Here is a 15,789-nt window from a genome sequence, read left to right on the forward strand (position 1 = left end):
GACTCCCAGAAGCTGTCATGTTCTTGTTAATATCTATCTATTTGAAAGGCAGAGTTACAGAGACAGGAGGAGTTATGGACATTGAGAGACTTTACTGTCCACTGGTTCTTTCTCCAAATGATCTGGCTGGGACTTAGCCAGACCAAAGCCAGGGGCCAGGAACTTCATCTAGGAACTCCCCACATGGTGACACGGGCCCAAACACTTGGGACATCTTCGGCTGCTTTTCTAGGCTCATTGCCAGGAATTGGATTGGAAGCAGAGCAGCTGGGACCCCAACCCCCAGCTGTTATGGGATACTGGTGTTGCAGATGATAGATTAAACTGGTGTGCCACCACACCACCCTTGCTGCTGTGTTTTGGGTAAATGATGTGCAGCTCCCACTCCGGTGCCTGGCATCTGGCAGCCCAGAGTGAGCGTTTCAGAGTGACAGCATCACATCTTCGGGGAAGAGGCTTTGTTAGCTTTGTTGGGGCCCATCCACACTCAGTGACTGTTCCCCGAGAGCTTGGAGCATGCTGGTGGGGGCACTTGCTTATTCAAAGAAGCAGAACGCGTTGGAACCAGAAGGAGAGGCCTGAAAGTTCCTGCACCAGTTGAGCTGGAAATTGTTCCTGCAGGCTCCTGTTTGAGCCTGGGATGCCAGAGCAAGCCCAACTGTGGTAGGAGGAAGGAGGCCTCTGGAGCTGGGCATGGTTACCTAGGTCAGGCTCCATGGTTCCCAGCCTCCCTGAGCTGCCCAGCTGAGTGGGCAGCAGCTCTGAGCTGGCTTACCGGAAGACACCAGTACACTTCAGGCTGCTACCCTTCCTCAACCCCTCCCCCAGTGTGCATGTCTTCCCAGAGGCCACCCTGCCTGTCCCCGTGGCCCATCAGCAAGTCTACTCAGGGCTGGCCTTCCCAGTATCTTCATTCTGCATTCCTCTCTGGCTCTGGCCTCTGCTAGCTGGGATATCTGGCTTTGCTGAGTGTTACAGGAACAAGTCTCCTGGGGCCAGACCTGCCCTGGTGCCTGCTCCCTTGGCCTGTGTCCCAGAAGGGCATGGCTCTGGGGCCTCTTTGTTCTCAGTTAATGAGACGAAGACCAGGGAAGCTGTGCTGGAAACAGCTGTGTCTGCAGGTTCTGGCACAGACGGTGGCTGTGAGCCTGCCCTGTGTGCTCCAATTTGTACTCATCCAGACTACAGGACCTCTGATGCTTCCCTGCCTGGCTCATCTGCTCACCTCTGCTCTCTTCCTGAAATCCCAGGGCTCGGTCCACCTTAACAAGGTGGACCAGCATTCTCATGCACCTACAGTAGCCTCATGGTGGATCTATCCTTGGCTTTTGTCCACAGCCCTTTCCCCTGCACAGCGAAGGGTCTATGCTTAGCCTGAGGGATGATAATGAGGTTAGGGACTGGGGTGGGGGGGAGGCATGGGGCCAGAGGCACGGGCCCCTGACAGCTGCATGGGAATATGACAGCAATAATGCAAAGTGGCAGCATTTATTGTTACTTAACCGAGTGCCTGGGGCTTTGTATTCATTATCTCATTTAATCTTTCCCAGCACTGATTTCTAGCTGGGGGGAAATCCCTGCGCAGGATTCCACAGTCCACAGAGTTTTCCGGCAAATGGAATCATTTTGGTAAGGGGATGCATAGGGAGTGGCACAAGTGACTGCAAAGTGTGTGGGGCAGGTTTCTAAGCTGTGTCACAGATCTACAATTCTATTTTACTTATTGTAGTTGGTCCATAGTTCTTTGTTTGCAGTCACTTGTGCCACTCCCTCCAGCAAGTTCCAGGTCTGGGTTCTTATGTTAGATTTCTACCACGGTCTCCATAGCCCCAGCTCCTGGCTCACCAGTCGCCACCCCTGTGCTGAGGCTACACTGTGGGCTGTACAACCTTTCTCCCACTTCCAGTTGGAGCAGGTCCCAGAATTAGGGAGACGCCAGGTGTCCGATATAGCTAGGTTGCTGTTGGTGGTGATCTTGCTAGAACCTGTTGGCCATTAGGTCAAGGGCCACATAGACCTATTTTGACCCATACAAAGCCATAGTCGGTATTATTTTCCTGTGGGACCAGTACAACGCGATGAGTTCGGTGAGTTCTCGCCAAGCTCAGTGCATGTGCAGCTCACTGTTGTCCCCTGCAGTGTTAAATTCTTTGTCACACTATAAGAATGGCACCTGATGTGCCACTACTAGAGTTCTTGATCTGCTGGCTGTCAAGTCTGAGGGCTACCCAGACCTGTCTTGGGTGGAACCTGTAGAATGCCATGTTGTTGCAGTTTGCTGAATCAGAAATGGGTTCACTTCCATCTTAGCGCATGAACAGTTCTGTCCATAGCCCTTACCTCCTTAAACAAACTGGTGCCCAATATGGCTCTAGGGGTGATCTGGTTTGTGAAATCCACCCTGTTCCGTACTGCTCATCTGGTATCTGCTGCTCTGTCTCTGTTCCTGATCAAAGCAAACAAACCAGCAAGACAGGCAGTTCTTTGTCTGGGTTCACCTCTCAAGCTCCCAGTGAAAGTCTCTTCCCACCTGGTTGCTGGTGGATTTCTGGTATGATTTGGATCACCACTTGCTGAATGCCGCTGATCAGTTACTGCAACACCATTGTTGTGTCCACTGTTTTCCTGTGTCTGTCAGTCTCCAGGTACCCCTCTGCTGTTGTTCTGTCCTCTCTTATTTGCTGGAATGTGTCCTCTCTGCTTCACACTGGCTAATATTTCTCTGGCTGTTTAAACATGTCCTTACCCTATTCCGCCATTTGGTTCTCCCAAGGTTTTGTTTTGCTTTTCCTGTGGTACAACCTGCCGATTCTTAGCACAGTTGCTCTTGTAGACTGGCAAGATCACTTTTGTGTTTGATTCTAAATGCCTATCCCTGATGAAGGAAGCCTCTGAGGGTTTGTTTCCTTTCCTCCTCGGTCGGGTCCAGGCTGCAGGCGGAGGAAGGCAGTGCAGATGTTGGGCAGACCCAAGTGGTGACAGCTGGTGCTCCAGGCCTTTCATCCCAGGCTTCATTTGCAGCAAATCATTGCTTTGTGGATCTGGGTGAGTAGAGAGGCGAGGCCCGAGGGCTGGTGCAGGGCATCTGGGGATGTACCAGCCCAAGCCAAGTGGTGGCAAGAGCAGGGTCTGACTACGGTAGCTCCATTCTTTTCCGGATCTCTCCTCCAGGAACCACCAATGGGCCGTCCTCAAAGGGTCTTAGTGTCTTCCTTTCTCTCTCCTGCTGGCATCATCTCTTGTAGGAGTTCTGGTGCCAGCCCGACGCTTCATCTTGGCCCTGCTTTTTCAGGCAAGGGCCTACCCCAAGGGAATCCTGGACATGATGGCTCTCTAGGGTCATGGTCAAGCATCCTGTGGAAGAACAGCTTTGCCTGCTTGGTCCCCATGGCTCTGTTGTTTCCAATTCTAATCTTTTCTGGAGCCTTGACTAAAAAGCTGTGTTTGTGTATTGCATGATGCTTAATGATTTTAGAGACAACCGCATATCTGTGAGCCTATTGCTGCAATCTGTGCTGTAAACAGAACACATCCCTATCAGAAAATCTGAAGAAAAAGCAGGAGAGATGTTTCATGAAGGAAGGAGAAATAAGGACTAAGAGTAGTTTTGAATATAAATCTGTGAATTTGACAACTGTGATGAAATGGACCAGATGCTTGACATAACGTCGTGAAACAGGAAACAGATAACTAGACAAGTACTACATGTATAAGGAAATTGAATTTGTGCTGGAAACCTTCCCACAGAGAAAACTCCAGGTGTTAGGGAAAAGTGGAGACAACCTTTGTGATCCTGCAAGTTCGTATAATCAAAAGGATTCTGGGCTGCATTACCCAAGGTGTGAATCCTAAAGGGGAGCAGAAATGAGATGAGCTGAAATGTGTGAAAATGCAAAATGTGCTCTGACAAACCTGCTAAGCATGAGCAGACAGGCCACAGAATGGAAAATGCTTGCTAAGTGCGTGACTGACAGGTGCTTGTATCCGACACACACAAAGAACCCTCCAAAATGACCAATCAGAAATCAGCCTGCTAAATTAAAAGTAGGGAGAACAAATGATTGGAACATAGATTTTTTTTAAAGATTTATTTATTTATTGGAAACTCAGATATACAGAGAGGAGGAGAGACATAGAGGAAGATCTTCTATCCCATGATTCACTTCCCAAGTGACCGCAATGGCCAGTGCTGTGTCGATCCGAAGCCAGGATCCAGGAACTTCTTCCAGGTCTCCCACATGGGTGCAGGGTCCCAAGGCTTTGGGCCATCCTCAACTGCTTTCCCAGGCCACAAGCAGGGAGCTGGATGGGAAGTGGAGCTGCCAGGATTAGAACCAGTGCCCATATGGGATCCTGGTGCATTCAAGGCGAGGACCTTTAGCTGCTAGGCCATGCTGCTGGGCCTGAACATAGATTTTTAAAAAAGATTATTATTTCTTATTTATTTGAAAGGCAACAACAAAGGGAGAAGCAGAGAAAGAGATTTTCCATCCACTGGTTCATTCCTCAGATTTGCCTGCCCATTTGTTGCTGAAATCAGGAGCCTGAACCTCTAACCTGGCTCTCCCACATGGGCAACAAGGACACGAGTGCTTGAGCTGTCTTGCAATGCCTTCCCAGGCATGCAGTAGCAGTTAGACACGAGCCTTTATGCAAATGCTCTTGGCAGCTTTATTCATGATGATCAAAGTCTAGGTACAATCCTGACATCCTTCAGCAGGTGAATGAATGGACAGAGTGTAGCTCATCTACTCCTGGTGTCTCATTCAGCAGACCGAGGAGTTGACTGCTGATGACAGCACTGTGTGGTGAGCCCTGAGTATGTCACATCAGAAGGAGGAAGGACTCCTGTGCCCCTATACTGCTTGGCCCCCAACTGATGTGACTTTCTGGAAAAGGCAAAACCATGGGGCTGGAGAACAGGAGTGAGTACTGATCAGGGAGCAGGGGGTTAGGCGTGGGGATTAACTCCCAGGGGGCAACAGGAGGCAGCTTTGTGTTTTTTTTTTGAGGTGTGATAGAATGGTGGAACCATTCTATATTATTTAAAATTTTTTCTCATTTGAGGTAAGAATGAACACTCCCCACTTCCATACTTCCATGAGCTGGCTCACTCCCCCAAATATATAGAATAGCTGGGGCTGGGCCAGGCTGAAGCCTGTAGACTCGAATTCTGCATGGGTGGCAAGGACCCAACCACCTGAGTCCTCCGCTGCTGCTGCCCAGGGTGTGGGTTAACAGGAAGTTAGAGTTGGGAGGGGAGCCAGGATTTGAGCCCAGTCGTCCAGAGTGGCGGTTTCCCACTGTGCCAAGAACCTGCCGTTCTGTGTGTTGAGTGAGGAGGAGTTCCTGTGACTGCACTGGTCAAGAGTCATACAGACTCACTGCAAAGAGCAATCTTACTGTTAGATTTTTAAAGATTTACTTATTTTTATTTAAAAATAGATTTTTACAGAGAGAGAATGGCCATAACAGGTAGAGCTGAACTGATCTGAAGCCAGGAGCCTCTTCAGGTCTCTCACATGGGTGCAGGGGCCCAAGGACTTGAGCCATCCTCTGCTGCTTTCCTAGGCCACAGAGTTTGCTCTGTGGACTACGTGGTGGAATAAGGTGGCCTGTAGGCCAGAGTTTGCTCAATAGACTGCTTGGATGCTTCAAGGAGTCACGGGCCAGTTCAATAAAGCAAAGTGATGAACAGTTAGAGGTGGCCAGTGTACATTCCTTGCTGCTGTAGGTGGGATAGTTAACTCTGGCAGGGGACACTGTGTGCAGGTTATAGCAGAGTTGTGTTCTGATTCTGTAGGAGTATTGAAGTTGGAATGGCATTTGACCGCTTCATTTAATTAAATTTTCAAAAGTGATGTGAAACTCCAGTCCGTCTCCCATGTAGTTGTCTTGTTCCACTCTGTTCCTTTTCAGACGTTGACCATTGCTTTCTCCTTAGTCTTTTGAAAATATTGATATATTTGTATTTATTTGATTTAGAGAAAGAAATACCTTCCCTCAGTAGACTTGTTATGGAAATAAGACCACTAAGAAGCCCATAGCCTCTTGTGAGAAAAGAAGTAACCTTTCTTTGAGTCAGATGACGTCGGCCAACCTGGGCCTCCCCTGAAAGGTTGGGTCTTGATGGTCCCTTGTCACAAGCTGCTTTAGGATAAAAACACTGGTTTCTGCACTAGCAGCAAGCAGGCAGGCAGATACAGAAGCAAAGACTCCGCTGTTAGCCATGGACTGTCAAAGCATCACTGCACAGTTGCCGGCACTTGCTATGTGTTTAGTTGACATTTGTCTCACTGTCCGGCAGTACCAGCCTTGTTTCTCTTGACTCAGAGCCAGCTCATTCTTCCCTCTCTCCCACCCCCATTCCTACTGTGCAAGCCCTTCCTCTACATGACCTATGGATGAGCCTGTTTTTCTGTGAGGCCTATGTGCAAGCCTGCTTTTATCCTTCCAATTCATTCCCCAGATGCTTACAATAGTGTGGGCTGTCCCAGTCGAATCCAAACCCAGGAGCATATAACTCAATCCAGGTCTTGTGTGCGGGTGGCAGAGACCCAAGTGTTTGAACCGTCCCCCATTGCCTCCAGGGTCTGTACTGGCTGGAAGCTGAAATGGGAAGCAGAGCTGGGCCACGGTGTGGGATGCGGAGGCCAAGTGCTTACCTCTGTGATCGCTTTGTAGACAGATGTTCTCTCTCTCAGTCCCTTGTCCCTGGGTCAGGGACCCTCAGAGGTGCTGAACTGGCTTTTTTAGCTTCAGTGGTTTTACCAGAAAATCTAGGATACCCAGCCCCCCAGTGATGCACATCTGGGGAGTTGGCTTTGTTCATTTCTGTGCTGTAAGAGTAATGAGTTTGGGAGAAACTGGGGCCTCCTGTCTCCTAGAGCCACTTCTCTGGTCAGATGCCACCTTGTTCCACCATGTAGTCCACCTGCTGCAGACAGGTTGGTTGGGATTAGGCTGTGGACTTGAGAGCCTTCACCTCCAAGGTGGTTCTTCCTGTGGGTTGTGTTGTGTTGTGTTCTGGGACTGGAAAAGATCACTTGCACAGCTCTCCCTGACAGATACATAGGGAAGCCACTCTTGTCTGGGAAGTCTGTATTCAGACTGAGCTCTCGTGGAGCTGTAGAAGGCTGTGTGGGAGCTGGTTGTCCAGGCCATGGGCCTCTAGAGAGTTGGTCATTTCCGTTCCTACTAATGCTGCTTCCTGAGTTTTGGTTTGTCTCTTTGGCCCACCTTCTGCCTGTTTGGCCCCCTGTCAATACCTCTGTACTTTATCTGCCTGCCAACCTGCCCTGGCCTGACCCCGGCCCTTCCCTACATCCAAGTAAAGCATAGGAGACTTCAGAAGCTTTCCCTGGGGAATGTGAAGCATGCACAGCAGATGAAAGAGTATAGTCAATGTGCCTGTCCCCAGCTGTAATGGTGACCATCTCCTAATGGAGCCCATTATGTCCAAACATTCTTCCACACTCTGTCATCGTGTTGAAGCCAACCTCCAGGTTCATGCTTTGGACACATGAGCTGACCCACCTGTGCACTGACGCCTGCTTTCTGTATTCTTTTGCAGATAATTGCCTTTGATGAGCTAAGGACAGATTTTAAGAGCCCCATAGACCAGTGTAATCCTGTTCACGCGGTAAGTCATTGGGGGGACAGTGACAAGAACTTGATGTCACCACAGGCTAACCAGTGCCTGGCATGGAGGATAAAGGCTTCAATGAGTTGGAGGAATAAAGAACATCTACCTGCTGAGTGCTCCCCTTTATGCAGCTCAATGCTAGTGGGGAGTCTTCTCCAGGCCTGCTGAGGTCTTGAACTGTCCTGTTAAGTCAAGCTGACAGCGCAAAGAGCCCGGGGAAGAGTCTGTTGGTTTTCAGTTACTGGTCCTTGAACAAGGAGAGGGGTTTTTGGCTGCATCCCTCTCTGTGTGCCAGGTTTCCCAGGTGATGATTTGATGGGTAGGACACTATATAAAACCCCGAGCACTTTACTGGTGCCCCAGCATGTGTTGATCTGAGATAGTGCAGTGTTCCAATGCCAGCTCATGTTTTGGGGGAATCTGAAGTGGTCTGGTAGTTCTGATTCAGGTTAAGTGTGTGGGATCCACCTGCCTCAGGACACGTGGCTCTCAGTGTCTTTGTGTTTGTCTCGCTGTCAGTCCCTGCATGCTAGCCCCCCTGTCTGCCTTACTTTGGGGGAGCTTCTAAATGGATGCAGAAGCAAGGAGAAGCATTGGTGCAGGGAGTAGAGGGGGAGCTCTGTGGGTACTTGAAGCTGTAGAGAGAACACTTGCTGGGGTGGGGCCCTCGGACCCTGGGGGATGTCCAACCTCATCCTCACCCAAGGGCCAAGGGCAGCATCTAGGGAGGTCCCACTAGTTGTTGGCCAGGGTGGGCTTCAGCACCCTTGTCTGTAAAGCGGACGATGCGTACAGGAATTGTAACTTTTTTTTTCAGTTTTTTTTTTCCCTCTGTGTTAAGAACTTAGTATAAACAACGCTTAATCCTCAGAAAGAAGCCACTTGATACAAGGTTCCTTGAGCCAATTTCCAGTCCACAATGCTGCCTGACCTGGCCAGGATCTTGGCATTCATAAGCAATCCTTAGGATTTGAGCGTGGATCTGTCTGGCTCTGAAACCTGTGTGCCTACCTCCCAGTCTGTCGTCTCTTCAATGAGACTTGCTTTTGTGTCATTTGAGGGTGCCTGTAGCACTACATTCTTTGATTCTATGGAAATAGAGCCACACTCATTGAAAGTCACTTCTGTAAAATCCACCTCACAGCTTGTCTTTCGGAGGACTTGAAATCGTTAAACTCAGGTTTGTTTGCATCTCCCAGCCACCCCTGGGATGAGTTGGAGTTCTCATCTCAGAGGGTTTGCCCTCGTGTCGTCTTCTCATGTTTTTGTGCACACCTGGCTCGTTGACACCTCGCAGGTACACTGGGCTGCTCTGAGACAGGGAACACACTCTGGTTTCAGATGCCAGGGAAGACAGAGCTGCTTTCCCTCTTCCCAGATGCTTGGTCTCAGATAATGAAAAAAGTGGCACAGATAGAAAAATGCCTGAGCATTCTTGTGTGATTGCAGAGTAAATATTACATAAGAACTTTTTCCTGTTGTTCAGTGTCCTTTAAAAAAAAGATTTATTTATTTGAAAGAGAGAGAGTCATTTTAAAATGGCTACAGCCACCATGGCTAGGCCTGAACGAAGCCAGGGTCCTGGAAGTCCATCTGGGTCTCTCCTGTGGGTGTCAGGGGCCCAGCTGCTTGTCATCTTCATCATCTGTTGTTTGCTAGGTACAATAATAGGGAGCTGGATCTGAACTGATGTGCATAGGGGATGCTGGTGTGACTGCTGGCGGTTTAATTCACTGTACCACCACACAGGGCTCATCTCCCAAAATTCCGCATGGCTTAGAGGTGATCAGGACCATAGACATATTTTTATGGAGTCCATTTCTACCTTATCATGGCAAGTTCCTTAGTTTAGACAGGACATAGAAAATTAGGGCTTGGATAAACTCCCTGGAACTCCTGTACAAAGCCAAGTGTAAGAGTAGAAATTGTGCACAGTAGCTGTTCCATGAATGAGAGGTGTTTGCTGAAGAAAGAATGAATATGTTTTGGAGGGTACAGCCATGTAGCACCAACACTGGATCTTTTCTTCTACTACAATTTCTAAGGCCACCTTTCTTTTTTTGCTGTTATTTATTTTTATTTTTGATGATGTTTACATAGTTTTCCAGGGTGGGGAGGGTGAAGGTTAGAGGAAAGTGGGTGAGACCATTGTTTCTAGATTGTTTTTTTCTTCTTCCTTATCTGGAGGAAGAGGGGTCATAAGGGGAGAAGCTGCACCCATCCTCATAACTGCCTCAGTACCCAGGGATGGGGAATGGCCCCTTAATGTCATCCCAGGGTCCCTGATGTGGAGCATGCTCCGAGTGTTCTGCTCAAGTGGTTTTGATAGTTCTGAAATGCTATCTGTACTGCCAATCCAAGGATGAGGAAATCTTTCCAAGGTCCATTGGCTGGCATATTCTACTTTAGAGTCTCTGTTTGCCCCGATATTTGCTGTCAATGCTTGGCTGGGATAGTTGTCCAATTTGTTCTGCCCTCCATCTTCTGCTATGGTACTAGAAGTCCTCTGCAGGCCCCAGTGGACTGCCATATGCTCCATGAGCATCTAGGCCTGCTGTCCACTGCTCCATGTAACCTACTGAGGAGGCCAGTTCTGACATATGCACTCCACAGTCAGACCACAGAGTTATGATTCTCCTCGTGGTTGGAGTTCTTCTGAGTCCACCTGACATTTGGGGATATCCCTAAATAAACTTTGTCTGAAGTGATCCCAGACCTGACTCTTGTTAGTGCTTGCTAGTATGAGGTCTGGCTCTTTTGTCACCCACATCAGATGATGGACACACTGGTAGTTACAATTGCTGGGTCATTTCTATCTCCAGCCCCATCTCTTATGCAAGCCAGCTGATGCTGTGGCTCATCCCAATCCTGCCCACTACACGCTTGGCCCTCAAATTCATCAGTGGGAGCTGTAGCCTAGTAGGAGTGACCCCCCAGATAATCCCTACCAGGCCTGCTCCCAGCCCTGGTTCCTGAGCTTGCCAGTATGTGCAGCAGACTGGTCCAGTCTGTCCCACATCCTATTCAGTTCTCTTACACATCTATGGGCATGGCCACCTTTCTGATTAGCTCACAGGTTAATTAAAGAGCCCAGGCCCCATGAAGCTCAGACATTTCATAGTTAGCTTAGAGTCCCTAGGGGTAGGTACCCTAGGTACCCTGGGAAAGACACTTGCGTGTTCGAGACTAAAGACAAAAGCAGCGTTTCCTTCCCCCTCTGTAAAAGCCCTAAATGGAAAAGCATCCATTTAGGAAATGCTAGGATCTTTATACCTGGCAGGAAGTAAATGGTTTGGATGCTTCATTTAGCTCATCTGCAAGTTCTCCAAGCCTCTGTGGAGCCACTAACGCAGCGCTTCGGGCTCCAGTGGCGTGAAATCTAGGCTTTGCTAGCTGGTGACGAGGGCCCTGTCAGGCCTCGTGCCCATGTCAAGATCTCAGATGCTCCCAAAGGCCACACATTGTTGGGCTCCCTGGTGCGCTCACTTGGTGGCAGTGGAGGGGAGGGGAATGCCGAGGGTCACTGCTCGTGCCTCAGGTCTGCCTTCCTTTGGACCTGCTGGATATTCAGCAGCACTGTGAGGTTGTGAGCACTGCTGTGTTGCTGGAGAGTGGACGGCAGTGTGTCGTGTATACATGTGTATTTGTGTCCCTGCATGTGCACATGTCAGCACACATGGATGTACACATGTGTGAATGCGTGTACCTGTGTGCACACATGTCTGCGTGCTTGCACACGTGTGCTAAGTGGGATGATATCTGTCTTGCTAGCCACTTGGACACTGATTTGTCCTGATGTGCTGCTTCCTCTGGGCATCAGGACGCACAGGAGTCACTACACTGATGATTCAATTAGGGAACTGGAAGGGGCCCAGCCACCTGTCTTCTCCACATTCACCAGGAATCTCATTACCACTATGTCTGTAGCAGCCAAATTGCCTGGGTAATGAAGCACCAGGAGCTTCCGCAGCTGTGCTCTGTGCCGCTTTGGAAAACATGAAAGTCTGCAGAAAAAGAGAGGCCACAGCTCTGAGTGTGTGGTGTGACTTCCTCCCTGGGCATCAAATCAGCTCTCTGAGATGGACTTGGACTTCTTGAAAAGTCATAGTCTGGGGGCACTGTGCTGTCTTTAATTTAGTGGGAGAAGTTACTCACTCCAAGTGTCCTGACTTTAGAAAAATAAAGTCAGTGGGGAGAACTGGTCTACCTTGTGCACTGATGGAGGGGCATATGCCATCTGAGACCCGAGTGGAGAGTCCTCCCAGGAGGACCAGTTGTCAGCTGCAGGGTGCTGCTCTGTGAGCCTGTGCACCCCCCGCCCCCATTCTGCAGGATGACCATTTCACATGGACCTGGAGGCTGAGGTGTGGCCTACAGGAGAAGGTGCACAAAAATTTGCTGGGTGAGAAGGAGAGTTCTGTTGGCAGCAAATAAGTGTAACATGGTAGAGTGAAGAAAGCCTGAACTTGCTGGAAAAAGCTACCTGCTGGCCGGGCGCCCAAGAGGGGTTGTGTGTGTGACTGGGGTTGGTGGTGTGGGCTTCTCCCCCTCTTGTAGCAGGACCCCTCACTTTCTGTCTCTTCTTTCTGGTATATCCCAACAGAGGGAGCGGCTGAGGAACATTGAGCGCATCTGCTTCCTTCTGCGAAAGGTCAGTGCAGTGCTGTGGGGCGTGTGGGTGGGGCATTGCCCATTGGTTGGCGGGCTCACTGTGGAGGGGACTGATGCCTGCACTGGCTCTGTCTACCCAGGAAGGCAAATGGCAGCAGGGGAGGGGAGCTGCGAGCAAACCATCAGCTCCCTGGAAACCTCTTGAGACAAGAGGAGCTAATTAAAAGCGGTGGCCATCAATCTGGTGTCACGCTGGCTCTTGATGATTACAGGTGCCCTCTGGTCGGGTTTCCAGCCTCTTCATCTTTGCATGATGATGGATGGCTTCTACAGCTGGTGTCGCTGCACAGCCTTTGTTCCTGTCTGGTGCCGGGCTCGGGAACACCCTCTCCTCACGTGCAGAGGAGGTTTTCACTGGGTCCTGGCTTTCCTTTGAGGTTTCTGCCTGTCATTGAGTGTGGCAGTTTGATTGGCAGCATCATTGGGAGTGTCAGAGGGATAGGATGGGGGAGCTGTGATGAAAGGGGGAGCCACACCAGGCGGGGAGTCTCTCTGAATGGCTGGTGGGCTGTAGGCTGCAGCTGCCCTGAACTCATTGGGGGAAGCACGCATGTGCACCTGCCCTCAGGCTTGCTACTCAGAGCAGCTCTGACTGGAGGGCTACCTCCCCCATCAGGAAACCGTTTGCAGCAAAGTGTACAAAACAAGCAGGCTGCAGTGAACATCACAGTCTTGGGCCGAAGGACATCCCCGAGCTTTGTGCGGAGTGGATGGACAGCAGGCCATGGGCAGCCACCTGTCAACCTGAAGGGCATTTTTGAGCCTGTGTGACTAGGAAAGTAACCAAATGCTGTGCCTGTGCCGGCAGAAGGGAGAACATTTTTGCAAGTTTCTGAAGTTTTTTGCTATAGTTCAATAATGATACTTTTCTCTGGCTAAGAGTGCTTAATCAAGAAGCCAATTATTTTCTAGCTAATTACTTGTCCTTGCATGTTTTGTTAGGGTGTCCATATGTTAGAATTCCACATCTTGTGTGACACAGCAGGGGAGTGTGCTCAGATAAGACACACACATAAAAATACTAGTGATCCAAGGAATAAAGAATAACTCTTATATGTGACGGAATCAATGATTTGACTCAGGTGTTAGAAGTGGGGAATGTTATAGAGTGCAGCCAGTGATTGCTCCTTCACCTCTCCTTGTATGCTCTTCCTCCCACGTCCTAATTTGGCTAGGATGTTGGATGCAGATGAGTCCAATAGGTCTTTTTAGCTATAAGCCCAGTTCCTGTTCCTGCCCATCCCAATGAGTGCCACTTAACTCCTTAACTCACAACACTTAGGTATTTGCTCCTGCCCACCTGTGACTCACCTATCAACCAAGAGGGGATGGTATTGCATTGTGTAACCACTCCCCTCACAAGCCCCTTTAAAAGGCTCATGAAGCAGGGGCTCTTTCTGGTCAGGTGTTTCCGTTGCTCTGGCACCTTGACTCTTGGCTGACCCAGGACAGGTAACCCCCTGAGCATGATCACTGTGCAGTGCTTAGATAGGACAATGGATATAATAATGTTGTTTCTGGTCTGTGTACTGTCAGGAGTTCCAGGAGAGGTGAGGCCTAGCAGTGATGGAATATGGGCAGAGAAGCCAGGGAAAGGTGAATGTCTGCAGCTTTGTAAGTGTGTCTAGGTTATTTGTTGTGTGTCTCTTAGGATAACATATTGTTGGGGAAGCCGGGACATAGGTCTTTAGCTTAATGGATGGATTTAAGGATAATGACCATTTATTCCTCTTTGGATTGTGTTTGGTTGGATTATGATTGGTTGGGTTGCCATATGGACTTGTGATCTGCTATTTCTTGTGTGCTCTGTCATCAACAAGCTTGGTTAATAAAGACTCCTTAATAAAACCTTAGACATGTCTGGTGTGATCTCACTCGCACCCCATAACAATAACGTATAATGTGACTTCATGAATATGTAATTTACTCTCCCAGATAATATCTGGTACACCTTGCTCCTGTTACCACTTCCGTAGACTTTGGATTAAGTAGCAAAGAGTGGATCAAATAAGCTTTCTCTCTCAGAATCTGGATTGCCCTCCTTCCCCACCCCTGAGCATTTCATCTTGTGTCCTCTGGCAGAACAGGAATCCCTGAGTCTGTCCTTTTACCTTGCTTACCCTTCCTTATTGCTTGACCATGGCCTCCGGCTGCACAGAAGGAAGGGCCTGAGGCTGGCTCCACCAAGGTCTGGCTGCTCACAGCTTTAAAGCACTGGATCTTTCAAAGGTCAGAGACCAGGATAGGAAAGCAGGCAGGCTTTGCAAGAATTAGCATTGCTATTTGCAAATCTGCATATAGTTTGCATACATTTTTATAAACAGTAGACTGAAACATTTGATGCTAGGAAACATTGCACAGCAAGTACCTTTTCCTGGATTTTGCCCTTTTCACTTCCTCCTGCTTCTGCTTGTGCTGCCTCTGTGAAGTGAAACATTGATTATTGCTGCTCACTGTAGTGGCTAAGACGGGGAGAGAACCGGAGGACATCCTTTCGGCCATGACTGTGAGTGATGGCAGCTTCTGCAGGCTGTGGCTTCCTGGCTCCCAGCAGCCTGCCCCAGGAGCCACCTCTGTCCTTGTAACACAGCGTGTGTACCCTAATTACTTGGCACTATTGATGTCATAGATGCAGTTTCCTTCTGAATGTAGTTTCACGTGATTGGTACTTATGGTCTGACCCCGGTGGTCTTGCTGTGGCTCACATGTTCTTTGCCTGAATTTGGAAATTCCTGTGTTCTCAGAGGTACATTTGGATACCAGGTGTGTAGGAATCTCTGCTCCTGTTGGAATGCCTGTTCATCATCTTGTCTTGTGACTTGGGTGTAGAGCAGTCCTAAGGCTGCTGACAGTGTTTAGAAAATGGAGCTGACATTGTGGTGCAGTGGGTTAAATTGCCACTTGTCACACTCGCATCCCATATCAGAGTGCTTTTCTGAATTATGGCTACTCTGTTCATCCGGCTCCCCAGTGGTGTGTTTGGGATGGTCCAAATTCTTGGACCCTCTGAACCCAGATGGAGTTCCTGGCTCCTGCCTTTGGTTTGGCCCAAGCCCTTGCAGTTGTGGGTTTTGGGGGAGAGAACCAGTGGAGGGAAGATATTCTCTCTCTGTCACTCAAATAAGTAAATAAATCTTTTACAAATATTAAGTAGGTGAATGCTAACTTCTACAATCTAAATCCTTCTTATTGGACCCTGTGGGAGAGTGACAACCTGTTCATTTCTTCATTTCAGGCATGTCCGTTATATAAATTTGACAACTGTGACTGCCATTTACTACTGACATTTTAAAATCAGATTTAACTCAGCACTGTCTTCCTGCTTGGCTCAGGTGCTAACTTACAGCTGCTTCCTTTCCTTCCTGCTAGTGCCCGCCTTCTGTAGTCTGAACTTAAACCTCCCTGTCTTCTCTTGGCCAATTGTGGGCCCTTCAGAATTGAAGGGGGTTAGTTAAATTGGTGAGCTGTTGCTG

At 49.0% G+C, this 15,789-nt stretch overlaps 1 protein-coding gene across 4 annotated transcripts in view; it reads left to right on the plus strand.

Moving 5' to 3' along the window:
• The window catches only part of CNIH3 (cornichon family AMPA receptor auxiliary protein 3), a 93,426-nt gene that overhangs the window by 38,354 nt on the left and 39,283 nt on the right, over positions 1–15,789 (plus strand). For 2 of the 4 annotated variants that reach the window (XM_040985759.1, XM_040985762.1), the window contains exons 2-3: positions 7,574–7,642; positions 12,249–12,296. In XM_040985759.1, coding sequence (XP_040841693.1) covers positions 7,574–7,642; positions 12,249–12,296 — 117 coding nt within the window. Of the gene's footprint in view, positions 1–7,573; positions 7,643–12,248; positions 12,301–12,780; positions 12,803–14,474; positions 14,490–15,789 lie in introns of all 4 variants that reach the window. The other 2 variants (XM_040985760.1, XM_040985761.1) reach the window with 2 other exon arrangements.

The sequence above is a fragment of the Ochotona curzoniae genome, unplaced genomic scaffold (assembly GCF_017591425.1).
Source record: "Ochotona curzoniae isolate NIBS_2020 unplaced genomic scaffold, NIBS_Ocur_1.0 contig_430, whole genome shotgun sequence".
In the NCBI taxonomy this organism is placed as follows: domain Eukaryota; kingdom Metazoa; phylum Chordata; class Mammalia; order Lagomorpha; family Ochotonidae; genus Ochotona; species Ochotona curzoniae.